General features: G+C 40.9%; 4 protein-coding genes across 4 annotated transcripts; 2 read left to right on the forward strand and 2 right to left on the reverse strand.

Annotated features, from left to right (window-relative positions):
* Positions 1 to 90: 90 nt before the first annotated feature.
* Positions 91 to 3,986, reverse strand: wfikkn1 (WAP, follistatin/kazal, immunoglobulin, kunitz and netrin domain containing 1). Its single transcript, XM_077604702.1, has 2 exons — positions 3,828 to 3,986; positions 91 to 1,608 (listed from the first exon to the last, which is right to left on the reverse strand). Exons 1-2 carry the CDS (start codon positions 3,984 to 3,986, stop codon positions 91 to 93), a joined length of 1,677 nt encoding a protein of 558 aa, XP_077460828.1.
* A 1,915-nt stretch (positions 3,987 to 5,901) lies between these two features.
* Positions 5,902 to 11,601, reverse strand: LOC144077881 (ras-related protein Rab-40C-like). The gene is made up of 6 exons (XM_077605964.1): positions 10,991 to 11,601; positions 10,828 to 10,888; positions 10,690 to 10,750; positions 8,883 to 8,960; positions 8,244 to 8,466; positions 5,902 to 7,573 (listed from the first exon to the last, which is right to left on the reverse strand). The coding sequence occupies exons 1-6, from the start codon at positions 11,142 to 11,144 to the stop codon at positions 7,269 to 7,271; spliced, it is 882 nt and encodes a 293-aa protein (XP_077462090.1). The 5' UTR covers positions 11,145 to 11,601; the 3' UTR covers positions 5,902 to 7,268.
* A 241-nt stretch (positions 11,602 to 11,842) lies between these two features.
* On the forward strand, positions 11,843 to 14,402 carry zp3c (zona pellucida glycoprotein 3c). The gene is made up of 8 exons (XM_077605471.1): positions 11,843 to 12,462; positions 12,555 to 12,661; positions 13,001 to 13,104; positions 13,402 to 13,579; positions 13,646 to 13,763; positions 13,836 to 13,924; positions 14,016 to 14,086; positions 14,223 to 14,402. Exons 1-8 carry the CDS (start codon positions 11,914 to 11,916, stop codon positions 14,378 to 14,380), a joined length of 1,374 nt encoding a protein of 457 aa, XP_077461597.1. The 5' UTR covers positions 11,843 to 11,913; the 3' UTR covers positions 14,381 to 14,402.
* Positions 14,403 to 22,943: 8,541 nt separating this feature from the next.
* Positions 22,944 to 26,124, forward strand: calhm1b (calcium homeostasis modulator 1b). The gene is made up of 2 exons (XM_077606271.1): positions 22,944 to 23,489; positions 25,615 to 26,124. Exons 1-2 carry the CDS (start codon positions 22,944 to 22,946, stop codon positions 26,122 to 26,124), a joined length of 1,056 nt encoding a protein of 351 aa, XP_077462397.1.
* The last annotated feature ends 1,410 nt before the right edge of the window (positions 26,125 to 27,534 follow it).

The raw sequence follows: 27,534 nt of genomic DNA on the forward strand, positions 1-27,534 counted from the left end.
TTTTTGTTGCATTAATGCCCACCTCAGTCCTAAATGTTTCACTGCACCATTTGGTCCTCCAACCATCTGCAATAACAAGTCTCGGGAGTTTTACAATGTCTGGCAGGTCTTTTTAACGAGAACCTCACGGAGCTTCTTAAGTCTGCGATCGGTTATTGCTCTGACGTAACTGTCTGGCTGGATAATAGCCATGCCGTCCTGCACCACTCCCATCACCAGTAGCGGGTTCTCCTCCATAGTGATGTTTGGGCAGGGACAACTCCAGTCTATCTTGTCGATGGTCACCTCAAGGTGTTTAGTGTTGAAGAAAGTCAAGCCCATCTTTTCATCTCTGAGAACCTCTTCCACGCTAAACCTGGCCAATCCTGAGTCCAGATCCTCAACAAGCTCAGTTAGCCTCCCCACAATGGCAAAGTCGCTGCGACATAGACTGGGAACCATTTTCCCCTTAACCCGACACGCCTTGCAAGGTTTCCTTTTGGGTGTTGGGCAATTAGCTTCACATTCTTTTTGTGAGGCAAAACTGTTAGCATTCCCTTGGCAGCCACCATATGCGAATGCCCGACACTGTTTCATGATAGAATTCCAGGCCCAACGCACTTCCCAAGCTTTGCAGGGGCCCTGCACTGAAGGGAGAGAGCAGATCCCCATGCCCTCTCTCTGACAGGAAGCCTTACATTCTTCATAGGTCTCAAATCGGTTGCGACTATCCTCGCACCCACCGTTGCTGAAGGCCACACAGGAACCAAGCTTGCTGTCATAATACCAATCCACATGGCGCTCGCCGCTGCAGCTTCTAGTGTCGACTTCAGCCAAGCAATCTGCTGGTGAGAAGGGCCTCCCCATGGAAATCTCTGGATCTTCGGAGAAGTCATCACCAACCCGACGTATGACTGATAAAGGGTAGTCAGCACAGAGGACCCCCACGGAATTTCGTGCGATGCAAGTATAGATGCCCGTGTCCCATACTTGGGCGTTGTAGATGACAAGCTGCCCAATGTTGGTAATTACCACATTGCCGTACATTTGATCCGGCCTCATGACTAGCCTCTCACGCCGTTCGCTTTGTTTCTCCCAAGTTACATCTGGTCTGGGGATCCCTATGACATCGCAGTGGAAGCTGACCGTGCCTCCAACGTAGATAGACTGGTGATGAGGGTTGGAGTACAGCGCCGGTGGCATAGGGTGCTCCTGAGAGGATGTTGGCGTGGGATAAGCAGTCGTGTCCTGAGGTAGCGGACTCGTGTGGGGTCCTGCCAGATAGAATCGACAGGTGACGACTGTTAGGGTCACCCCCCGTATACAGGCCTCTGCATCCATATAGCAGCGGTTGAAGTACGTGAGGCCGTCAGACGCGCAGGTGAAGTTGGGCTCTTTCTCGCATCGGTCCTGACACTTGCAGATGGGCTGCCTGTCCCAGATGTCACATGTGGATCCCTGCTGGCTGCAGATGAATCCATCGCAGGTCGCTGTGGAGCCCGCTAACCCGTCCCCATTCCCTCCTCCAAGTCCACCTGGCTGAGCGGTCGTGCCATCGGAGAACCGTGCAGCAACGCAACTGTTGAGGCCGCACACATTAGTGCAACACTTCTCGAAGTCAGCACAGTCCTGTTCGCAAAACACAAATCACGACATTGGCATAAATACTATATGTGGTGTAAGTACTCACACCTGCAATTATAGCTAAAATGTATCCTCTTACAGAAACAAAAGTGTTATGACTTTACAACCGTATTTTTTTTTACAGAAAAGCACTTTTTTTAATGAATTTTGATTACAAGTACCGTTAAATCAACAAACAGACCCAATCTGCAAAAATAAAAATGAGTTACCGTATATTCTCGCATATAAGCCGTATCTGTAACTAAAAAAAATGATGAGTGAATTAAGGGTATGGCTTATATGCGCAAAAGACTTACAGCGCTAGTGGTTCACTCGCCTGACTTTGGTGTGGGCAGGCGCAGGCTCGATTCCCGCAGGCGGCGGTATAATTGGGAGTGCGGATGGTCGTATGTTTCTCTGTGTGCCCTACGACTGACTAGCGACCAGTCTAGGGTGTAGTCTGCCTTCTGCCCGAAAACAGCTGGGTTAGGCTCCAGCAACCCCCACAACCCTTTCGAGTATGGGCGGTATGGAAGATGAGACATGAGACAAGACTTACAGCGTTGCTATATTCTTTTTCACCAGCAGATTTCGGCAAATTAACATTTACTATTTGTTGGTTATTTTCTGTTTTGCAGTAAGAAAACAACCTTTTCTGGATGAATTAGCAGCTTCCTTATAATATTGACCCTAATAAGGTGCTTTTAATTCATACAGCATCTCATAAATACCATGTGCGATGATTTTTCTTAAGGTTTTCCCTTCAAAGTAACACATTTGTACAGTGGTACCTCGAGATACGAGCTTAATTCGTTCCGGGACTGAGCTCGTATGTCGATATTCTCATAACTCGACAAACGTTTCCCATTGAAGTGAACTAAAAACAAATTAATTTGTTCCAACCCTCTGAAAAACACACCAAAAACAGGATATCGAATTGGAAAAAAATGTTTTATTTCTTCTAATCACCATCTATTAACAAAGTAACACAACTAGTGGTTTAATATTACTAAAATGTGTTTAATAGAACTAAAATTAGACAGATTTTGCGGAGGGTAGAGAGAGAGGGACATAGAGGGGGGCGGGTTGAGCGGGGGAGACTTTTTGCACCGGTGAATCGTAATATAACATAAACAAATTTAAATTAACTTGGATTACGATGCAGGCACACTCAAAAATAAGTTTACTCTAACCTTACACTAAACTTAATTCTAATTTTGTTTTACATTTTTATACCTTCTCTTGGCTGTTGGCTGTTTGCCCCGCCTCCACCCTCACGTTCACTATCGAAGGGCTGTTTGCTGTTGTATTCCCTTCAAAATATTCCGAAAATGATGCACACAAATGTCCTCACAATAGGATAATGCACGACCATTTGCCAATGAGAAGTAGTCTTGAATTAGCGATCGCTCTGCCAACGGGAGCTAACAGGCTAAGGGGGGGGGGAACACTGAAAAAATGCAACGCTCCGCTCAGTGCTCGCAGAGACATTACAAAGGGAGTTGCGACCATAGATATTACATGAGGAGTTTCGGGGGAGAGAGCCAGTGCCCCTGACGTTCTTATGAGCAGCCAATGAGAAGTAATATATACTCCTCGTATTAACGATCGCTCCGGCATTCGCGCTGAGTGACGGACAAAAACACTGAAAAAATGCAACGCTTCGCCCAGTGCTCGTAGACATCTGTTATACACGAAAGAGATGCGGCAAAAAATACAGCGCGCTACAATGATAAACAGCCTCTCATGTCTTGGCCACCTGGCTTTCTCGCATCTCGAATTTTTTCTCGTATCTAGAGATAATTATTTGCTCAAAATTTTACTCATATCTCGAAATGCTCGTATGTCGGGGTGCTCGTATGTCGAGGTACCACTGTACTCCCTTTTAAAACCATAAATATGGAGGTGAAAATTGTGAATCCGGGGGTTGCTTATACGCGAGAAATTGTAAAATTCAATGATTTTAAGGCAATTGTAAGAGTGCGATTCATATGCGGGAGTGGCTCATATGCGAGAAAATACGGTAGGTGTATTGAATCTGTCATATGTAGGGAAATAAAAGTGATGATTAAAATAATCGATAGCTTAAGCACAGTTATTAAGAAAGTAATCTTAACTTCATTCTTTTACACTACTGCTAATTAACTATATTAATGGCTCAATAGTTAATATTTTTATTGTTATTTTTTTCTAAATAAACAAAGTTATAGCACAAATGTTCTCACCTCGTCAACGTTGCATTCCCTCTCGCAGGTGCTTTGTGCGTCAACCCAAAGATTTGTGTTCAGTTTGTTGGGACAAAGCCCCTCGTGTTCCACTTTGGGTGTTGATACACTTGCACCTACAGAAAGTCCCAATAATTGAAAAATCCATATAATTCGCATATTTTGGCGAATCCGGCCCCTTTTGCGTCTTTTAGAGTTGAATGTATTGCGCCAGATTGCATTCTTCATGGAGCATCCATAATCCAAAGGTGGTTCAGGGAGTTTAACCATTGTTGTTCTTTTGCAAGAGTATTTTGATTAATTTCATACCTCTTTTAGGTCACGATAACGAAGTGAGTTCCTGTAGATTTTCAATGTCTGCTTTGTGCGCACTGTGCATGTCGCCCGCCGCAGTGCGTAAAGTTCCCATCCAAGTTTCGTGCGCCATGAAACTTCAAAACAGAAAAATCAACTCGAAAAACACATGACGAAGACGATCAGACTATAATCCTTTCCTTGACCGTCCATGCAAAAGAGTGCCTCGGTGGTACATCGATTTTCACCATGGTTTCATTCATACACCCGCGGAATAGCACTTAACCATGCATACCCAAGTGCACAATGAAAAAGAGACGCAACATCACCCTTTCAGACTTTGAATGGAGGGTGGGGGGATAAAGGGCAGGCCCCTCTGTCCGCCCCCCGACCGTTCAGTGTCTCAAACGTTTATGAAGCGGAGACATGCGCCCAGCAACTGCACAAACATTGTAAAAACATCAAAGAAAACACGCAACAAGCTGTGCCAACAACCGCGCGCACGGATATAAACATCTCCGTGAGAAGTCTAACCTTAAGAGTGTCCACACTCTATTTATTGTGGTGACATCTATAAACGTTCCCTCGTTGCGGGCATGAATAATGTTTTTTTTAACATTTACAGATTACTAATTTAACTCATTGGTTGCCATTGGCGCCGCTAGAGGTCCAATGCGTTTTGACAGGAAGGGGCGAATGAACGTTCCGCCCCTCCCAGTCAAAGTAGATTGGACCGCTAGCGCCGTCAATGGCACTGAGAAACGATCATTCACGCTAAGTCATGTCAGTTTCAATGATTTGGACGGCTGTTGTTGGGGTGAGGCAGGAAAAAGATTAAATACAATTTAAAAAAAATAGAACCAGTATATTATATATGTATTTTTCTCATCTCATTTTCTGAACCGCTTTAACCTCACCAGAGTCGCGGGGGGTGCTGGAGCCTATCCAGGCTGAGTTCGGGCCAGAGGCGGGGGACACCTTGAATCGGTGGCCAGCCAATCGCAGGGCACAGGGAGACGGACAACCATTCACTCTCACACCTAGGGGCAATTTAGAGTGTCCAATCAGCCTACAATGCATGTCTTTGGAATGTTGGAGGAAACTGGAGTACCCGGAGGAAACCCACGCAGGCCCGGGGAGAACATGCAAACTCCACACAGGTGGACATGACCTGGATCTGAACCCAGGACCTCAGAGCTGTGAGGCCGGAGCACTAATGTCTAATGACCACTGTCCCTGGAATGATATTTATTTATTTTTTAATCATTAGAGTGCTTGCATATGGCACATATTTTGGAGTGAATCATATATTTTGCTTGTTAAAATATCACTAAAACATTGTGGAAAAGCTTTTTTATTGGTATTGCATGATACTGGGTTGTATTACCAACAAAAAGCAGATGTTTATTTTTTTAACCTAGTCCATTTTACTCTTTCCCCCTTTCAAATTTGTGTTTAGACACCACGGTCAGATGTAAAGCGACACATTTGCATTGTCCCGAGGCCACTGCAAGGTGCTGAGAAGCTGGCCCCTAATCTTTTCATCGGCACTGACCCCGACAACCTTTCCGTGACTTTTGACCACCACATTCATGTCCCAGTTATCCAAAAGTGGCCAACACAAGGCTAATCAATTCAACACCCCCATCGGTGTGAAGGCTCCTCGGCGCCGGTGGCCCCACAACACACAAAGAACTAAACATATTCCCACAATGACCTTGATAAATGTTTGAATGAAAAGGGTGCAAAAAACATGAAAGAACACATAGGCAGACAAAGATTGGTTTTACTCTTTATTTATGAAGGCTGTCTTTGTTTTCAATACAGCAAGAGAAAACGTGAAGGAGAAAATGGGAATTAATTCACAGCCAAAACTTTACAACACAGCTGTGATTGAATCAACAGATTGTGCTTTATTTCATAAAATCCAAAGAACTGATCTCACTGCAGCAGACACAGAAGGAAAATATGCACCACATTTTAATTCCAATTTACCACATAATTTAGTTTTATAGTTGAGGTAACATTATGACTGAATTTGTATATTTCAGTTTTATACTAATTAGCTAAATAGGGAAAGTTCTGATTAAAAAAATACTGTGCTCTTATGGTGAGGTTTTGCTATAAACGTGAATCTGCGCTTTTCAATTATTTGTGACGACATTGCGTTGCAATGTTTGCGAAATGTCAACAGTAACCATGCACTGCTGTTATATGCCTATACTTTCAAAAGATTGAAAGAAGGTCAAATATACAAATACTTGAGAGGCAGTGACAAGATATTCCACATATGGCCAAAGAAAGTTTGCAGATTACTATGATTTATACATTCATAAATACATAACATAGTTTACGAAATATCAAAATACATGAAACAAGACAATTTACAAATTCATATTTACAGGATAGCAAAAGTATGATAGTACAATCATTTAATATGTACTTTTCCCAATCAGTACCAAACAATATACAAAGTGTTTAAATGAAAATATAATTTCATTTAATGAGGCAAAAAGGCCGACGTAAAGCATCCATTAGTGGATGAAACTGACAACGCTGAAAATCGAGCAGTGGACTTTTAAATGATAATTTTGCCAAACTCTTTGCAAATAATTGTATTGCCCCAATCTTTGTCCAAAAACAGAAAAAAAAATATTGAAAATCATTTCTGATTTCGCTGAAGCTAAAGTTGCAAAGAAAATGAACCCTCAATGAGGGTTTAAGACACTTTTAGGCTCTCACAAGAGTCAAAACAAACAAGTACGTAAAGCTGACGCCATATTTAAAAGTCCAACGTTAAAAATGAATATAAAAATTACTATTTCCAGATGAAATGAGCAAATTAGCCTCCCTCATTTGTAGTGTTAGGTGGCGAGTGATCATCAACAATTCATCTGTTGGTCCAATGTCTTGCTCAAACAATCAGTCAGATTTTTCTGTAAAAGTGCAGGTAAAACCACCTCCAAAAATGGCACCAACAAGTGCAAAAAAAAAAATTAAATCCACCCAAACAGGTTGAACGAAGTTCAAGGTAGCTCTACGTTCTGGTAAGATTTACTGCAGGTAGCTTGTTTCCACTTCTTGAGGCCTTTAGAGGCCTCTGGACGCAACACCGCTAAAATAATTTGGCCTCACTCCACGCCTCAACTATGATATTTTACAGTTCCCCTTGGTGGAAGGAGATGACGATGTTCTTGGAGGACTGTGTGGGGGCCTGAAAGACTTGGAGCGTTTGATACTGTTGGCCTTGCATCCACCACTTGCACCGCCTGAGGCTGCACTGTTGGCCACCGAGTAGGAGCGCCCATGCATCATGACTGCATTCATGCCGTTGGCCATGGAGAATGATTTCAGGTGAGATTTGATAGCCACGGGCAGCGGCAGCTTGTCAATAAGGTGCACAGGTGTGCAGGAGACGATGGAACGGCAGCACAAATCTTGGAGGCTGAAAACTTCAGATTAAGGAAAAGAATTTGGCTGTTATAAATGCATGAAATGTAATGTAATTCCAAATGTGTTTGCAAATCCAATAGTGTTTTATGATCCTTCATGGGGAACTCATTGGCTGCCATTCTAATTGGGAGAGCTGACAGCGAGCATTTGCTATGTATTTAAGAGGCAATTAAAAAAAAAAAAAAGAAAACAACACTTGGATCTTTTAGTGGGTCAGCCCGGTGTTGTCCTGCATCTCATAATCGCTCATTTTGGCTGTTATGGTACTTTTGCTTTCATGCTGTGTTAGCCGCTCTATAGCTAACCATGCTAAAAATAGCTGTTTGTTCCTTACTATCTTCTTCATCTACTGAATGTTGGTCTCGAACTAGCGTTCACTCTCACACTCATACCTAGGGGCAATTTAGAGTGTCCAATCAGCCTAGCATGCATGTTTTTGGAATGTTGGAGGAAACCAGAGTACCCGGTGAAAACCCACACAGGAGAACATGCAAACTCTACGCAGGTGGACCAACCTGGGTTTGAACCCAGGACTGAACTGTGAGGCCGACGTGCTAACCACTCAAGCCACCGGGGCCCCCAACCTAATATTAAATTATTAATACAAAGCCATTTGGTGATCACAACGTAAATTGAAATCATGAGCAATTTAAAAAGCCAGGTGCTCACCTCTGTTAGGCCTCCAGAACTTTTCCATTCCATGTCTCATGAGCACAATACGTGAGAGTTCAGTGAAAGACTCGATGACATTGAAGTTGCACAGAGGGCTGACTTCAAAGAAGGTCATGCTGTTTTTCTCAGCATAAGCCCTTGCTTGCTCTGTTGGAACCTGTCGTTTAAATGCCAAGTGAAGTCGGTTTCCAACCAAGATCCTGGGCACTCCTGGGGCATGCTGGAAGATGGAATGTTTTTTTAACATGTAAATGTGCTAACACACCTGAAATTAAGTACTTTCGGTTGCTGGTCACATTTCAAGATGAACCTATAAAATGCACTGCAAGTGTTACAAAATAATTAAACTTAATATTTTCTAAACGTTTGAATAGAGATGTCCAGACTTTCAATGTTTCAACTGTAGTGCAATCTGCTGATGATGGTGTTTACACTCTAGAAAAATTGACACTTCCCATTCACGATATTTGTATTTTGACGTTTTGAAAAATCTTGAATAACGGAACACGTATATTCAAAAGTTCAAGAGAGGTCAAATTAAGTGTACCTGTAAAGGGCAATTAAGGCTTGATTTAAAATATCATCTGAAACCCAAAATCCCTAACTTTTCTGAATTTCTTAGACCAAAGTACTGACCTCATCAATTTCTCTGATCCAGCGGTCAATACCATCAAATGACCAGCCATTGGTGATGTCATAAACAAGGAGAATACCCTGTGGGATTAAAGTTTAGTTAAATTAAATGGAAAAAAATCATTACTAAAATAAGTTAAAACGGTCTGAAATAATACTATTTTACATAAGGGTAACTTTGGAAATGAAAACTTGTTTGGTTTGTTTGTGTTTGACAGAACACAACTTGAAAATAGCCTAGTCAAGAATTGTGCAACATTTAATTTAATATATCATTGCACAGTACTTTGAGATAATTTTTCAATAAAAATGTTTACTCTAACTACCAATAAGGTACTCTGACACACCATTCATGAGTGAGGTGCTCCAACCTTCTGAGGAATGGTTTCCTTCTAATAATTACGGTATTTTCTCACATATAAGCCGTATTTGTAACAAAAAAATGATGACTAAATCAAGCGTACGGTTTATATGCGCACAAGACTTGCTATACTCTTTCACCAGTAGATGTCGATTTGTTCGTTATTTTCTGTTTTGGAGTAGAATGTGATTTCAATTCATACAGTACCTCAGAAATACAGTCATACCTCGTCATACGACCGCTCATCATACAATTATCTCGTCTTACGACGAAAATTTCGATCGAATAATTCGCCCGAGATACGATCAAAATTTCATGATGCGACCAAGCCAGGTGGCCATGGCACTGTCTTTTTTGCATCTCTTTCGTGTATAACAATATCTACGAGCACCGAATGAGTTCTTCAGCAAGTTGCGACCAGGAAACGCACAACGCGAATGCATGGGAGAAAAGAGGGCTTTCTGGGTAATGAAGTATACTCGTGCACACAACGCCAATAGGCAATGGCACTCTTTCTCAGAATAAAACTTCATTACCTACAATCAATACGTGGGTAAGCTCAGCTGTTGCATTTTCTGTTATTCTTATTTAATACGAGGAGTATTATATTACTTCTCGTTCGCTGCTCATAACATCCAGCGGCACCGGCCCGCAATTCCCTCCTCGCAATATTTCCGGTCGCAACTCTCTCTCATAGGCGCCGTTCAAAGCGGTTGCGACCAGAGCCATTACAACGAGGGAGTTGCGAGACGGTGCCCCCGATGTCCCCACGAGCAGCGGAGCGATCGCTAATATGATATGTACTACAAGACTATTTCTTGTTGGCAAGTGGTCGTGGGTTATCCTATTGTGAGGACATTTGTGTGCATCATTTTCGGAATATTTTGAAGGGCCCCTTCTGTGCGTCTCTCTCTCCCCTCGGCGAAATCCGCCCAATTTTAGTTAGATTAAACACATTTTATTACTAATAAACCACTAGTTATGTGTTATTTTGTTAATAGATGGGGAATTAGAAGAAATAAAACATTTTTTCCAATCCAATATCCTGTTTTGGGTGTTTTTTCAGAGGGTTGGAACGAATTAATTTGTTTTCCATTCATTTCAATGGGAAACGTCCGCTCGAGTTACGAGAAGCTCGTCATACGATCTCAGTCTCGGAACGGATTACGATCGTATGTCGAGGTACCACTGTACCACGTGCGATGATTTTTTTAAAGATTTTCCATTCAAAGTAACACATTTGTACTCCCTATTAAAACAATGAATATGGCGGTGAAAATAGTGAATCAGGGCGGCTTATACACGAGAAATTGTAAAATTTGAATAAGGTCTCTTTAGAATCACTCCATGTTATTTTATGAGCCAGTGTTTGTTTTCCATGAGTTAGGTTGACATGTTTTTAGACTAGATTGCAATAGTAATTAATCATAAATGATCAGTGGCTCTCACCTGTGCTCCTCTTGAATAAGACCTGAAGATGGTACAGAACCTGCCCTGACCAGATGTATCCCTAACATGGAAACACAATTACGCATGCCATTAGATTTGTTCACATAATCTGTAGCCAACAGAATTATTCGTCTTTACCATAACTCTAATTTCACTCTTCTTCCATCCAGCAGTATAGTGGTTGTTTTGTAATCGATTCCTAAAATTTCACATAGTACATCAGTTCACCTCATAATAGCCATAATCTAGTATGTTTTAAAGTACACATTATTCTAACTTTGAGGGAGAAAATAGAACTCACCACTGCTGTAAGCATAGGGAGACTGCACCGAACCGTCTTGTAAACTGTCCAAGATTTCTCCTTTACCAACATCACTGTCTCCCACCAAGAGAAATTTAAGGAGGTAGTCGTAACTCTTAACAGGGCTACTCTGGCTGCCCATCATCCCACGCATCGAGACAGATTCCCGGGGAGCTGATAAAGCTCAACTCGCTTCAAATCGGCGCAGTAAGGGGACGAACCCCAACAATAACAACGACCCAAATACTACGAATTCGTTAGCATTACATCTAGTGAAGATACACCGCGACAACCACACGCGCAAATATATTCCAATTTGATGAAAAGTGTACTTAATTATGATAGCACAAGCAACGTCTATCCACGCAACGTTGATGATATGTCAGAATTTATATCAACAACCAAAACATTAGCGACATTAGCTGCCTTGTTAGCAATAGCCTAAAAAAACATTTGTTAAGTCGTTTCCCTGACACCTAATACAAAATATTTGAAGGGCAGATCAACTCTCAGATAAGCGGTACGCTGAATAAAGAGCAATATAGTAATAATTTGACAATTAAACTATAATTAAGAAACAGTACCACGAGCCCGGCTTCCGTAAGGACGATGTTACATTCTGGGAATGACGTTTTTTAAACGCAATATCCGGTTTATAAAAAATGTACAATAAAAATAGTTTTAAAAAATTAAATCGTATGATGAACTAATGAAAAATTATTTTAGATAATAAAAAAGCATATTACATAAGTAGAGCCAAATAATTAAAGATACTATTTCCTAATTATTTTTTGCATTTGTTCAACCCACAAAAACATACAAAAACCCCCATTGGCTAAGATAATTGCTCATTTGCTCCAGGTGACATTTGCGGCAAGCGGATTTCGTTGTAGGGGTGAACACTGCAACGAAATCCTCTGAAAATGGGGTTGCTTCATATGTGCATCTTCCTCCATCTCTTTTCCTCTGCTTATTCTAACCCACTGGCAAATCTTGCAGATTACGATGACTCAGAGTTAGAATGGGAGAGTTTGGATGCCGAACTAGGGGACGAGAGGGATGAGGTACCCCTAGGACTGCTACCTGGCCCCTCTATGTTTAGTGACAGGTTCCTTAGGAGTAAATCCTCAGCACTTCAAATGGCTCCGTGGTATCGAATTGTCCATTTCTCACAGGATCCCAAAGAGTTGTTCATGCCAGAAAAAGGATTTAGGCCTGTTCCTGACACCATCAAGGAAATTCTCCTTGCACAGCCTCCAACTGTGGTCCCAACTGGAGGAGCAGCCAAATCTAAGCTTGTTGACGTCTTGTGCCATGTTGACAGAATGTATGTGAAAGTAAGCAAGGAGCTTTTTTCCTCAAGAGACGCATTTAGAGACTTGAAACTTGGCAAATGTCTGGTAAACCAAGCCACGTCAGAACATTATTATCTTCTGTATCTTTTGAAAAGTGACTGTGGATTCAAGAGAGAGGTTTGTTCATGTCACTTCTGTTAATTTGATGTACTATTACTATTTTTGTTGTTTTCCCAATGACAAACCACCACCTGTTAAATGTGTTTTAGAGTACCGAAGACTATTTGTTCATCAGTGTTGTCCTCCACTACAACCCAACAACACCAGTTATGCGAGACATGCCATTTGATGTAACCTTGCGATGCAAATACCCAAGGTATAATTCTAAATAATTTAATTTACTACATAATACAAATTCTGATTGCTGCATTCAACGTATGAATAAAGTTCAAATCTGAATATAGCAACGCTTTTTATAAATTCGCAAAGTTTCTTTATGATTGGAACCCAAAACTTGACCTTTCAAACATACTTCTGCTTGTAAAAGGTAATGTTAACATGAAAATAATAATTAAGCTGTTCATTATTTGGTATTTGAACATTTAGCTAGGGGGACCTGTGTGTTTGCCTTGACATTTATCAAAGACAATCCAGTGTTACAAAAGTCTGTACTTATTTCAAGGTTTGTCTTCACCTTTTCTTTGTTTTTCTGCAGGCATTTTCACTCATTCAATCCTGGCATTTCTATCCAACTGAGGAGAGGCACGGTTTATAAACCCCTCCGATCAAAACTAGATTACATAATCACCCCACAAGATGGTATGATTTTTGGAAGAACTGTATGTTACAAATCCATGGACAAGATTATCTGGTGTGACAAGGGAGTTACTTAGAGGAAAATATTCCTTTACAAATGATTGTGCACTGTGTAGTTTATACATTGTACTACACATACTGACAAAGGATGAGGAAAACTACTATGTATTTCTTTATATTTGATGGTAAAGTTAAATAGTAACATTAATATAATTGGTACAAATGCTATTCTTATGTTATTTCTGACTGCATTTTTAATTTGCATCACTGTTTATCAACTCACCTCTCTGCTCTTTTTAGCATCAGGGAAGGAAATAGTTGGTGATCAAACATTTGTCCTGGGACAGCCTATGTACTTTGAGGTGAAACAAACAAACAACACTTCCACAGACCAGAGGCTTTACATCAATAAGTGTTTCATGACTGCCTCTGAGGATCCTTACTCCGAACCTCAATATATGGTTATAGACGACCAAGGGTAAAAAAAAGTTCATCTTAGTCCAAAATAAGTGTCATAATTTAACATTCATCTTTTTTTTTGCAGCTGTATGATTGATAGCAAGTTGACAAGACAATCTGCATTCATCAAAGGACCTTTAAACATTCAAAAATTCGCAGTGGGCGCCTTCATTTTTAAAGACATTGATTCTTCGTCATTCTCGGTATGCTTATCGAATGCTCTATATAATGTGGGGATTTTTTGCGCTAAACTCTTGGAAATTATATATTTTCAGCAACTGTATTTGCATTGTGAATTATCAATGGGTGATCCAACGCCAACTTCGAGCTTAAAAGCCTGCAACTATCATCAAGTTACCAAAAAGTGGGTCAACCGTGGCGAATAGTATGTTCATGTCAGTTATGGGACCACTTTTGATCAGCTTGCGAGCAATGAAGTCATATCTGTGCTTCAGGTGGAAAGAATTGCATGGTGATGACAGCGTGTGTGCCTGCTGTGAAACCTCCTGCTTGCCACTATCAAAAGGTACAGTTTGTGTACATGTTTTATTTTTTTTAAATTTTATTTTAAGTCTATTAGAACAGCAGTTTATCTTAAGCACAAGGAATAAATATCAACTTGGAGCAAAGTTAATCATGTGATGGGATTATTGTTACAACAGCATCTGAGAATATGGTCTCAAGTCCATCTTGGAAGGTCAGCTTCAGAGGTCAGGATGGAAAACCAGAGTTTAAGTTGCAGCCGAGATCTGCCATCTGGGGCAACCCCAGCAAGGAGGACTGGACTGATCATAGTGACTTCCTTAGCTACTGGGAGTGATTATTAAGCATGTTGAAAATAAAACGACTCTACCTCATCAATGTCATGCTGTGTTATTTCCCTTTTAGATATTGTTGTTTCCAGTGGCGGGCGGTGCATTTTCTGGTAGCGCCTTCAACTTATCAATCCAACTCTCAAAAACTATTTTAGGGCTATAAAACCTCTACTGCAGCTACAGCTGCGACACATAAAAAATAATCAATAAATTAATGCACAAAAATGGGGTAAAATCCACTTCCTAGCAGCATTTCATGATTAAATACAAATACTGGAGCTTTTCAGACATTAAAACCAGGCCAGGGGGTGATTTTCCTGGGAAAAGACAGCGATGAACGTCAATGGCGTACGGGCAAACATTGCCTGAAAATGGGGTAAAATCCAGCCGAAAACAGCATTTATTGATTAAATACAAATACTAGAGCTTTTTAGACATCAGAACCGGGCCCGGAGTATCATTTCCCCAGCGATGAACGTCGATACGTCCATACGTGAAATGACAAAAAATGCACTAAAATTAGGTAAAATCCACTTACTAGCATCATTTATTGATTGAATACAAATACTGGAGCTTTTGAGACATTACAACCAGGCCAGGGGGGTGATTTTTCCCGGGAAAAGACAGCGATGGACGTCAATGGTGAAACGCCAAAAATTAAACTGGGGTAAAATCCACTTCCTAGCAGCATTTTGTGATTAAATACAAACACTGGAGCTTAAATACAAACACTGGAGCTTTTCAGATATCAGAACTTGGCCCACAATTGAAATATTATTTAGGAATATAGCCATATTTTACTCACCAAAAATCATTTTTACACAATATCCATCCTCCTTTCTTTCTTCCTTCTTTCCTATCGCCATCGAAGCTAATGATGGAAGTCGAGCCTATCCTGTCATATTTCCGGCATAGTCGGTTTTGAAAATAGATTTAAATCAACACAACAATATACTATTTGCTTGTGGAGCTAAGTTAGCACGCTGAAAGTGCCGCACACACCATTTTCCCGGCTGTAACAGGCTTGCTAGCTTCGGAGTTGACCGCCCTTTCTTAATGATGTCCATTTTTTTCTGGAAAAGTCCGTCTGGAAAATAGCTTTGTGAGCAAACAGAATCCATTTGTTTTTGCTTCTGTCGGCCATTGTGGGTGGAGTTTGTGATCTCGGCTGCCTCGGGTACTGGTTTGGCCCGCCTACTAGCCAATCATAGTTTGTGAAAGCAATGACATGTCCCAGCCAGCAAAATGCTAACGCCTATGAAAAATCATTGTGGGGTTGCCAACTCGAAATCTGATTGGTTAAAAGCAACAGTCTAGTTTAATGCAGCAGAGCCCGCAAGAACTGATTGTGAAGGCTTTGAGGCAGATCTGATCTGGCAACAAATAATGGCTGAAATGTGATTGGTTAAATGCTTCAATATGAAAACACACATCTGGAAGCAGTGCAACCAGGGGACAAAATATAATATGATTCAGATATTTCTTAGGCCAGCAGAGAAGGCCTTGAAGGCCCTGACGGCCCGCCACTGGTTGTTTCATAAAGCAAATAGTATTTTCTTTTCTTGGCTCTCCTTGAAACTAGTATGCATATATTTGTAGAGGCACACTGGCACCACAAGGGGATAGAAAAGAGTCACAAATTTGATGAACCAAGATGGGACTGGCCATCACGTTTTAGACCAGGGGTGGGAAAACCGGTTCTCGAGGGCTGTGTGGGTGCAGGTATTTGTTGCAACCAATCCAGCAAAGACACCTTAACCAATGAGATTTCTGCAGAAAAGAAGAAGCACCTGACTGCAATCCACTTATTGCACCTATAGGACACCAGATTGGTGAAAAGGTGTCCTCTTTAAGGGTTGGAATGAAAACCTGCACCCACTGTGGCCCTTTGTGGAATAGTTTGCCCACCCCTGTTTTAGACCAAGGCACACTTTAGACATACCTATCTATTTATGTCTAAAATTCCTTTCCTGTAACTGCATTCTCACCCTCTTGCTACTGTGACAATGAAATTTCCCGAATACGGGATGAATAAAGTTAACCAATCCAATTCACGCTAATAAGTCATGTTGCGAACAAGCCATAAACTTGAGCTGCCACAGTTTGGACTTTGAAGCCATTAACAGATTGTTCCATGCTATTTGGCATTTCCGTGCTGCATTTGGACAAACCTGCTTGTCTACCAACAAGACAACACTGTAAATGATTTTAAGCATTTGAGGGTTGTGTGACATTTTAGGGAGGTGTTTGGAAATGGGTTGTACTGGCTGATCTTCATAAATGCCTAGTTCTTGTGCCCACTGTCCAAAGGTCATCAGGCTTCTTTCCATGAATTTTATTTAACTCCAGGCACGCTACTCTGTCAACAGGTCAGGGACCTAAAAGTGAACGCTCATAAAGTACAGTTGATATCTCAATGAACTCCTTGTCATCGAGCATCTGATGAGCACAATAATCCCACATGAGTCCATAATATAGTTTATATAATCTTCTACAAACAACAAATAGTATATCATCTCTGAAAAGTGTACATGTAAGGTTGGAATTTAATCTGCAGAGCAGATCGATAGGAAAATCCTTACTCTTAGTTGTGCATCGGAGATAAGGTGAACATGTTACATTTGTATCACATATATTGTAATGGCTAGGTTTCTCAATGATCATCCTGTCATTGCTTTGACTGCTAATTATTCTCAAAATGTTTTTGAAATTGAATGTCAAAGTCAGTTGGTATCAATTCAATGCCCTACTGCAACCACTTCCCTACTGCAACCACTGCCCTTCACAATGAATAAAATGATTACCAGTTGAGGTTCTTACGCGGTTTTTCAGTGCCTATCGGAATGAAACATTTTGGCATGAGTGCAAAGCAAGATGGCATAAACATCTAAAGTTTAGTATTAATATGCCTATTTTCGCCCATTTACATCATATTATAGCAATCTCCACCCCCTCCCCTTGATCATCTTGTCACAGCTTTTGTAAGATGCCATTGTCCAACCCTAAACTTAACCCTTGGTTAACCTAGATAGTCCAAAAGTGACCACAAATATTTGCAGACATAATTGCAAGTCCAGTCCCCTGTGCAACGCACAATTCATTGTGTTTTTACTGATTCAAAGTGCACAATCGAAGGTCAATCCATTTTCTGTAACATATTCTACAACCTGTAACATCTCATCTTATCTCATTTTCTGAACTGCTTTATCCTCATTAGGGGGGTGCTGGAGACAATCCCAGCTGTCTCCAGGCCAGAGGCAGGGGACACCCTGAATCGGTGGCCAGCCTATCGCCGCGCAAAAGGAGACAAACAACCATTCACGCTCACACTCAAACACTTAGGGACAATTTAGAGTACCCAATCAGCCTACCATGCATGTTTTTGGAATGTGGGAGGAAAACTCACGCCAACGGGCCACATATATGAATCTTAAATATTTATTACTATAATTGTACTGTGTTTTCAATATTTTATGTAAATGGGCACTGTAAAAAAATCTTATTCAACACTATCTCATACTTTGTAATGTATGAATTGTTTTGATGAAAGATTAATTTGCCATTGCCTCACCATTTGCTTCCTATTTTACATTGAATTTAGTTCACAACCTATTTCCTGTAAACTCAGTTTGTGTGTTCGGTTGTGACACGATCCTATCCTCATGTACAAAAATCGCACTGTCTTCATTTTTTTGCCCTAACAGTGTAGCTACAGTTTAGGGGGGGTTAGCTATTCTACATATTGAAAATTAGATCTTTAAGGATAAGTAATCTGAAGGATAGTTCATGAGGCCACATAGAACAAGAAGGACTACTGTAATAAGGACAAGTGGGTCCGTGGGTTGTATTGATGTTTCCAAAAAAAATCCCTTGCCTTTTATTTGACTCGACTTCAAGTTCTAGTTCGAACTAAATTACTAAACTCTGCTTTCGCAGTGGTCAATTTATTCATGGATAATTTTACGATTTCGTAGATTATGTTTGTCTATCCTGCGAAAATATTTCAGCCTTAATCTCCGCCATTAACCACTTTATTCAAATAAAGCTACAGACATTTGAATACTTTGTGAATATGTTTGCATGTTTCAGAGAGTGCAATCCAAATCCTTTGACATAACACATTGACTAACATAGGGGACAGAGTAATATAATATTACTTTGATTGCTGCACAAACTGTTTTGTGACGAATAATGCATTGTCTCGTCTCAGTCCTTAAAATCATACGTGGTGAAAGAGAATCATTAGTTATGTCACCGTCTGCAAAGGTGGTGGCGAGGGGCGGGACACAGTGACCAACCATCTGGCTGATTTTGAACATCACTACAGTAGGTTTGAAAAGCACTGTTGCATCAAATCTGCACAGTAAACGACTTGAAATGGACACTCTTAATGTGTGGCTTGCATATCTCTCATGGTGCCTCATTTAAAGTAAGTGATTTTATTTGGTCATTTTTCCTTATACTGTATGTATATATATATATATATATATATATATATATATATATATATATATATATATATATATATATATATATATATATATATATATATATATATATATATATATATATATATATATATATATATATATATATATATATATATATATATATATATATATATATATATATATATATATGTACTCTGCTTAGTGTTACAATGATCCTTATGACCATAAGATGAGATTTTCCAGGTCAAATTCTCACAACCGTTGATGTAATTTATTACTAGTAGGTAGCACAAAACCAGTCCAGGCAATTAGTCTAGGGCAGGGGTCTCAAACTTGCGGCCCGCGGGCCAACTGCGGCCCGCGGGACGATAATTTGCGGCCCCCGTCTTAATATGAAAGATCGATTTTTTTTTTTTAATTTTTTTTTTTTTTAATTTTTTTTTTTTACCCCTTTCCCCATGATGGCGCCGTTTAAGTGGCAGCCAGTGGTAGTAGCTCTGTCCACTCATGTTTTTCTTGTTTTACAGCATGTTTTACATGAAAAATTAGAGGGAACATTGACATGCACCTGCTTGTGGCAGGTGTGATACTGGTGTGCCGATAGCGAGCAATGATGATGTCGTGACCGGATGATTCGCCTAAAGACGTTTCGCCGACGGACGTTTGACAGACGGACAGGTCGTACTAGTATTTGTTAGTTTAATGATTAAATACAAATACTAGTATTTGTATTTAATCATTAAACGCTGTTTTCAGCTGGATTTGACCAAATTTGAGAGCATTTTGAGCCGTTTGGCGAATGGACGTCTATAGACGTTTTTTTGCCTCCATCGCAATATCATCCAGTATTTGTATTTAATCATTAAATGCTGTTTTAGGATGGATTTGACCCGATTGCTGTCATTTTACGGCTCGGTTCTGCTACATCTGCCTGCCCAAGAGTGCTTATTCCCGGACTGCCATTGATGGTAGACGAACATTGATTTTTACTATAATTTGGACAACACCGGCGGCGGGCCGGATTAAAAATCCTAACGGGCCGTATATGGCCCGCGGGCCGAGGTTGAAAAACTTGTACACACACGATCCGGCGGGGCGAGCGTTCGAATCCCGTTTCGGTGAAACCTCCGTTCGGCCGAATGAACGTTTGGTGGAACGTCCATTCGGCGACCTGCCCGTCTGTCAAACGTCCGTCGGCGAAACGTCTTTAGGCGAATCATCCGAGTACCGATGATGTCGCTCACACTGGTACTCAGTGCGCTCAGGGAGGTTGTCTTTCTGCTCAGACCAACAAAAAATTAGAGGGAACTTTGGTTCGGAGCTGAATGAACCAATCACGGTGAGGTATACGGCTCTGGAGGGCGGGACATCGGCCGGGCTGTCCAGTGCCTCGCTCACTCACTCATTCATTCCTCCAATCAGCTGGGCGGAGGAGAAGCCGTGAGGCCGATCACTCCGCTCGGCGCGCACACTCCTCCGCTGCTCTCAGCATAGAACTGAATGAGGCGCTATGATCCGTGATCCAGCCTGTGTCAGTGTCTGTAGCCATCTCCGCGATTGAAACGGAGAGCGAAAGTGCACATGCGCCACAAACCCGCGCGACTGAATGTGAAAGATCAACCCGAGACTCATTCCAAGTGGAAAAACATATTACGGAGCCCCAGAGATGTCGCTTTCAAAGCCTGCCGTGAAGAGAAAGGTCGGTGATGAGCACAGACAGTTTCAAGAAAAGTGGGGAGTGCAATATTTCTTTGTTGAACACAGGGGCACCCCGACGTGTCTCATTTACACTGAAAAAGTTGCGGTGCACAAGGAATACAATTTGAAACGTAATTGTACTATGAGACATGCTGAGGAGTACGAAAAATACCAGGGAGATGAGAGAGCCAACCAGGTTGCCAGTCTTAAAACACGTCTTCTGAGGCAACAGGATCTCTTCAAGAAGGCTACCAAAGACAGTAATGCAGCAGTCAAAGCTAGCTACGCCGTTTGTGAGTTGATTGATCCTGTGCTAAGTGATCCCAAATGGCTCATGGACTTGGCTTTTCTTGTTGATATCACACATGAGCTTAATGTACTGAACAAGAAGCTACAAGGCCAGGGGCAACTTGTCAGTGCTGCCTATGACAACGTGAGAGCATTCTGCACTAAACTTGTGTTATGGAAAGCCCAGCTCTCTCAGACAAACCTTTGCCATTTCCCAGCATGCAAGGCTCTCGTGGATGCAGGCACACCATTCAGTGGTGAGAAGTATGTTGAGGCCATTTCGAAGCTACAGGAGGAATTTGATCACAGATTTGCAGACTTCAAGACACACAAAGCCACATTTCAAATTTTTGCGGACCCCTTCTCCTTTTATGTGCAAGATGCCCCTCCTGAGCTTCAAATGGAGCTCATTGACCTGCAGTGCAACTCTGCACGCAAAGCCAAGTTCAGGGAGGTGAGTGGAGAAGCAGACAAGCTTGGGCAATTTTTGAGAGAGTTGACCCCCAGCTTCCCTGAACTTTCCCGAAGGTTCAAGCGGACCATGTGCCTTTTTGGGAGCACATACTTGTGTGAGAAGCTCTTCTCCACCTTGAACTTCAATAAGTCCAAGTACAGGTCCAGACTTACTGATGAGCATCTTCAAGCTCTACTGAGGGTCTCCACTGCTTCCTCCCTCAAGCCAAATGTGACTATGTGAGAAAAAAGCGCTGCCAGGTCTCTAGCAGCAAGGAGTAGGCAAAAGAAGCCATGTTCAGAATATTTCATGTTCAATGTTCCATTCAAGTTCAGAAAGTTAAAGGTTAAAGAGCTGTTAATACAGACATTTGAAACGGAATAAAAATAATTCATTTTCTCTACTTATCCAGCCAGTGTATATCTACTGTATGCTCATTAGTATTATTTGGTTTTATATTACTGATTGATTTATTTTTTATTCATCTTTAAGTTAATGTATTTAATTCATTATTTTTTGTTAAAAAATAAAGATATTTGATAACGTTGGAAAGTTTTATCAGTGCTTTTCTTGTGGAAATCCTGATGCGGCCCAGTCTCACCCAGACTCGGCCTCTAGCGGCCCCCAGGTAAATTGAGTTCGAGACCCCTGGTCTAGGGTGTAGCCTGCCTTTCGCCCAAAGTCAGCTGGGATAGGCTCCAGCAACCCCTGCAACCCTTACGAGGATGTGTGGCACGGAAGATGAGTGAATGAATATACAAGTAAGAAATGTTGTACAATTGTCAACTAAACATAACAATGCACTATTTGACATTTACATTAGAATTGCATAACTAGAAAGTTACTCCATGGTAATATTGAGAATAATCGAATTTATCTTTAGTATAGAACCACTTTAAGACTACAGTGGTACCTCGAGATACGAGCTTAATTCGTTCCGGGACTGAGCTCGTATGTCGATTTACTCGAAACTCAAATGACCATTTCCCATAGGAATGGACTAAAAACTAATTAATTTGTTCCAACCATCTGAAAAAAACACCAAAAAAAGGAGATTGGATTGGAAAAACATTTTTATTTGTTCTAATTTGTCATCTATTAACAAAGTAAGAAAGTATTAGTGGTTTAATAGTACTGGAATGTGTTTAATACGTATTCCGTATGCTACGCCTACTATTCATTCATTCATTTTCCATACCGTACTGGGGGTGCTGGAGCCTATCCCAGCCAATTATGAGAAGCAGGTGGGGGACACTGGATTGGTGGCCAGCCAATTGCAGGGCACAAGGAGACAGACAACCACTCATGCTCAGACTCATATCTAGGGGTAATTTAGAGGGTTCAATCACCCCACTATGCATGTTTTGGGGATGTGGGAGGAAACTGGAGTACCCACACAAGCCTGGGGAGAACATACAAATACCACACAGGAATGTTCAAACCTGCAATAGAACCCTCGCTGACCACTCACCCACCAGACCGCGCTATGCCTACTACAGCTACATAAATGTATGTATCACTGAATGTATAGTTTTCATTCTTCAACTTACTTCAATGTGACTCTATGAACAGTTGTCTTTTTTGTATCAATTCAGGAACATTTGATTTACACTCTGTTTTACCTCTTCTCGCAGAGCCTGTCACTTTGGATGTAAAGCCCTCATAGTATTTGCAAAGATGGATAAATTGCGTATGATGTTCCAGTTCCTTCAATCCAATCAGGAATCATTTATGAACGGGATATGTGGTATCATGGCCCTGGCCAGTGCACAGATGTACTCTGCCTTTGAATTCAGCTGCCCCTGTCTTCCAGAATATAACTACAGCTATGGGATCGGGCTGTTGATCATCCCACCCATTTGGTTTTTCTTATTAGGTTTTGTATTAAACAATAATGTGTCCGTGCTAGCAGAAGAGTGGAGAAGACCCACAGGAAAAAGGACAAAGGATCCGTCAGTCCTTCGCTACATGTTCTGTTCAATTACACAGAGATCTTTAATAGCACCTGCAGTTTGGGTGTCAGTGACTCTCATGGATGGCAAGAGCTTCCTCTGTGCTTTCAGCATCAATTTGGATATTGACAAGTTTGGGAATTACAGTCTAATCAAGGGCATGCCCGAGACAGAGAAGATGAAACTATTGGCAAAGATTCCATGTAAAGAATTGTTCGAGAATCAAGTTATAAGAGAAACGGCATCCCGGTACATTAAGTGTATATCGCAGGTGTGATGTATTTTTATTTTTTATTTTTATTTTTTTACTCATAATTTTATGAATATTTTTAACTTCAAATCTCTTTTCAGATACAACATATAAAGAAAGGCAAATGTAACAATCAATGAATTTGAAATCACGCTCCCATATACTAGCTGTATATGGGGGTGCTGGCGCCTATCCCAGCTAACTTTAGGAACCAGGTGTGGGGTGGGGTGCACCCTGAATTGGTGGCCAACTCATCTAGGGGCATTTTAGAGTGTTGAACCAACCTACCATTCCTGTTTTTGGGATGTGGGTGGAAAACCGCAAAACCTAGCATCAAATCCTAAACCCCAGAACTGTGAGGCCGAAACACTAACCACTCGCTCACTGGGCCACCATGGAAAAATATAGGTTTTGATTTGTGTTATTGATGTCTTAAAATACAAGCTATTGGCATTTTTTCAATTGTTTTATTCTTTATGGTGATTGGACAGTGTCCATTTAGTATACTAATTACAGTTTAACAAGGTTCTGGGCACAAATTTGGGTACATTTTCAGCATGTTGTAAAATTTACTTACCATCGAGGGTTCAGTCACTTATGGTTACTATTTTTTCTGAATGGAGTTTGCATGCTCTCCCTGTGGCTGTGTGGGTTTTCTCTGGGTACTCCTCTTTCCTCCCCTAAAAACATGAATGTTAGGCTAATTGAACACTCCAAATTGTCCATAAGTGAGAATGTGTGCATGTGTGCTTGTTAGCTCCAAGTGCCCTGCGATTGGCGGGCAAGCAATTCAAAGTGTACCTTGGCTGTTGCCCATTATTGGCTGGGATAGGCCACAGCCACCCTTTGTGACCCTAGTGCTAAGTAGTACAGATAATGAATGAATATAATATTCTATAACGAAGAAGCAAATCGCATTTTCTGTAGTCAAGTTCTAAAAACCCAAGTTTACATTTGGAGCTCAATAAGGCCTTTTATTAACTTAAGATGTGAGATAAACTACAAATCTATTCATAGAATTCTATTTCATAGAATTTAGGCCTATTTTCATTCATCCAAAACACAATCTCCATACCTGTGAACCTTAGCCAAAGGCTCCTCTTATTAATGATTGCAATTCTACGTATTAAGCAATAAAAACCGTACAAATGCAACGCGACACATATTTACTCACATAGGGCGCACTTATAAATCTAAAATTTTCTCCAAAGTAGACGGGGTGCCCAGTATGAAATAAATTCAAGATTCTGTAGATCTCATTGTATGGCGCTGACAGGTCTGACTCTCTGGGTACAATGCTTGGTGACGGTGAAAAAGCAGACGTTTGAAAAGGGAATGCACGTTGGCATATCATAATTAAAGCATGACTACGTATTAGCAGTCGACGATGATGTTTTCTTCTGATACCAGTGAGAGAGACGATCCCAATTAGAGCCGAAATGGGTAAAACGAGATCGGTTTTACAAAAAAACATACTTGAAAAAAAATCCCATACAAAAGTTGTTATGCGGCGTACACAACTTGAAATGATCAAAAAACGTTTCAAATACGAGAAAAATGTATATATGTTGACATGTATGCAATCGATGCTCTTTGATCCGATGAAGGCAATGTTATGGTTTTAAAGAAAGATATGAAAACATTTTTAGATTAGATTTGATAACTTTATTCATCCGAATTTCACTGTCACAGTAGCAAGAGGGTGAGAATACAGACACAGGAAAAGACATTTATAAATAAGCATAAACATAAATTATAAACATAAATAAGTTATTTAATAAATAAAGACATTTTACACATAAATAAATAGGTAATAAATAAATAAATACATGTATACATAAATAAACAAGCATGTATATATACATATATATACACATTAATATACATATATATACACATAAATATACATATACATATATATACACATAAATATACATATACGTACATACATACACATGTATACATATGGTTGGTCTTACTTACCTGTAGAGCTATTAACAGATGTGTGCATGAATATGTCTCCAATGTGCCAGGATTGGATTGGATTGGATTGGATAACTTTAGCCAAGGATAATATCGGTTCCATAGTTTTGGTAACCTAACACAGTGCTTAGCTTCCTGACTAATACATGACAATATTCCACAGGCTTGTGGCTGGATGTTCTTGCTCATGATGACCTTCACAGCCTTTCTGATCCGTGCTATTCGACCTTGCTTTACCCAAGCTGCTTTCCTCCAAACTAAATACTGGTCTCATTATATCGACATTGAGCGCAAAATGTTCGATGAGACTTGTAAGGAGCATGCCAAGACTTTCGCAAAGGTTTGCATCTATCAGTATTTTGAAAGCATCAGCGGAGAGATTCACAACTTACACCATCACTCCAGCAAGGATGGCAGTGACTCTGAAGACGATGATAAGAGAAAAGATGATGACGATAGGCTCCTGGGCATTAGAGTCCAGGATGACATGAATAAAGCCTTGTGTAACTGGCATACCTGCAAGCCAGCTCTTGCTCTAAGAAAAGAACAAGCAAATGCTGAAAATAATGATAAACTGCATGAAGAGGCTAATGGAGAAATAAATGGGTTTTCAAAAGGACACACCCATAAAGTGCAGAAAAAGGAATGGGCGGTGTATTACAGTAAAGTCTGACCACAAGGAGACAAAAGCCTACATGTTTGAAATGCCTCTAGTTTTGAGATAATATATCATTAGAAAAATTATTTGGTTGATTTGTAGTTAAGTGACTTTAAGTAGGGTAACAGACTCATAAACATTACAATGTAACTTACTGAAACATGCTACTAATAGTCCATTTATGGTTATAATTGCTCTTATAATTAGTTTTGCGTCATTTTCACAGTGTCAAAGAGGTGTTAATTAAACATGTTTGTTATTGTGTTTTATGTTAACTTAAAACTGAACTGAACTATATTATGTCGGAAAAGTTTTTCAAGCCGTGTATATGTTCCAATGCAAACTAGACAATATTGCTAAACGTTTTTGAATTGTTGTGTGGGATCAATTAAAATGATCATTTGTACCATTTACTTTACTTTGTGGTTTGATTCTTTTATTTATTTTTTGGCATTAAGTTATTCAGTGGGCAGCCCGATGGAGCGGGCGGGTGGTTAGCGTGACGGCCTCACAGCTCTGGGGTCCTGGGTTCAAATCCAGGTCATGTCCACCTGTGTGGAGTTTGCATGTTCTCCCCGGGCCTGCGTGAGTTTCCTCCGGGTACTCCGGTTTCCTCCCACATTCTAAAAACATCCATGGTAGTCTGATTGGACACTCTAAAGTTCCCCTAGGTAAGGGTGTGAGTGTCCATGGTTGTCCATCTCCTTGCGCCCTGCAATCGGCTGGCCACCAATTCAGGGTGTCCACCACCTCTGGCCCGGAGTCAGCTGGGATAGGCTCCAGCACCCCCTGCGACCCTAATGAGGATAAACCGGTTCGGAAAAGAGATATTATCATGCTGGGGCCCAACGGCCGATTAGTTAAAGCGTCGGCCTCACAGTTCTGGAATAGTCGGTTAGACCCCATGTCCGTCCTCACTGTGTGAAATGTGCATTTTCTCCCCGGTCTTGCGTGGGTCTTCCCAAAAACATGCAGAGTAGGCTGGTTAAACACCCTGAATTGCCCCTAGGTATGAGCGTGATTGGTTTTCCGGTACTCGGTCGTTTGGTCGCCGGTCTTTTGGTCGCCCGGAAGGTTATTGATAATTACCATTTAAATCGTGGCTCAAATTCCTTAAATACAAACTGCAAATTATTATTTAGTCATACTTAATGCCCTATTAATTATTAGGCTAAAGAAAAGCTCCAAATTTCCCGTACTTTTATTGTGTTTTGTTGGAGAACTTGTTAAGACCCTGACTGACGTCCCTTCCTAAGGGGACAACTCATGTACATACAAACTCTTATACACTCACACGTCCGCTCAGTGGAAACTGCTCAGGGCCATTGTTGGGTTTTATTGATGTGTAGACCGTGTTGTTTTACCTTGTTTTGTCGCCGGTCTTTTGGTCGCCCGGACCCAAACAACGGGCGACCAAAAGACCGG

Source organism: Stigmatopora argus, chromosome 7 (assembly GCF_051989625.1).
Source record: "Stigmatopora argus isolate UIUO_Sarg chromosome 7, RoL_Sarg_1.0, whole genome shotgun sequence".
Lineage (NCBI taxonomy): Eukaryota > Metazoa > Chordata > Actinopteri > Syngnathiformes > Syngnathidae > Stigmatopora > Stigmatopora argus.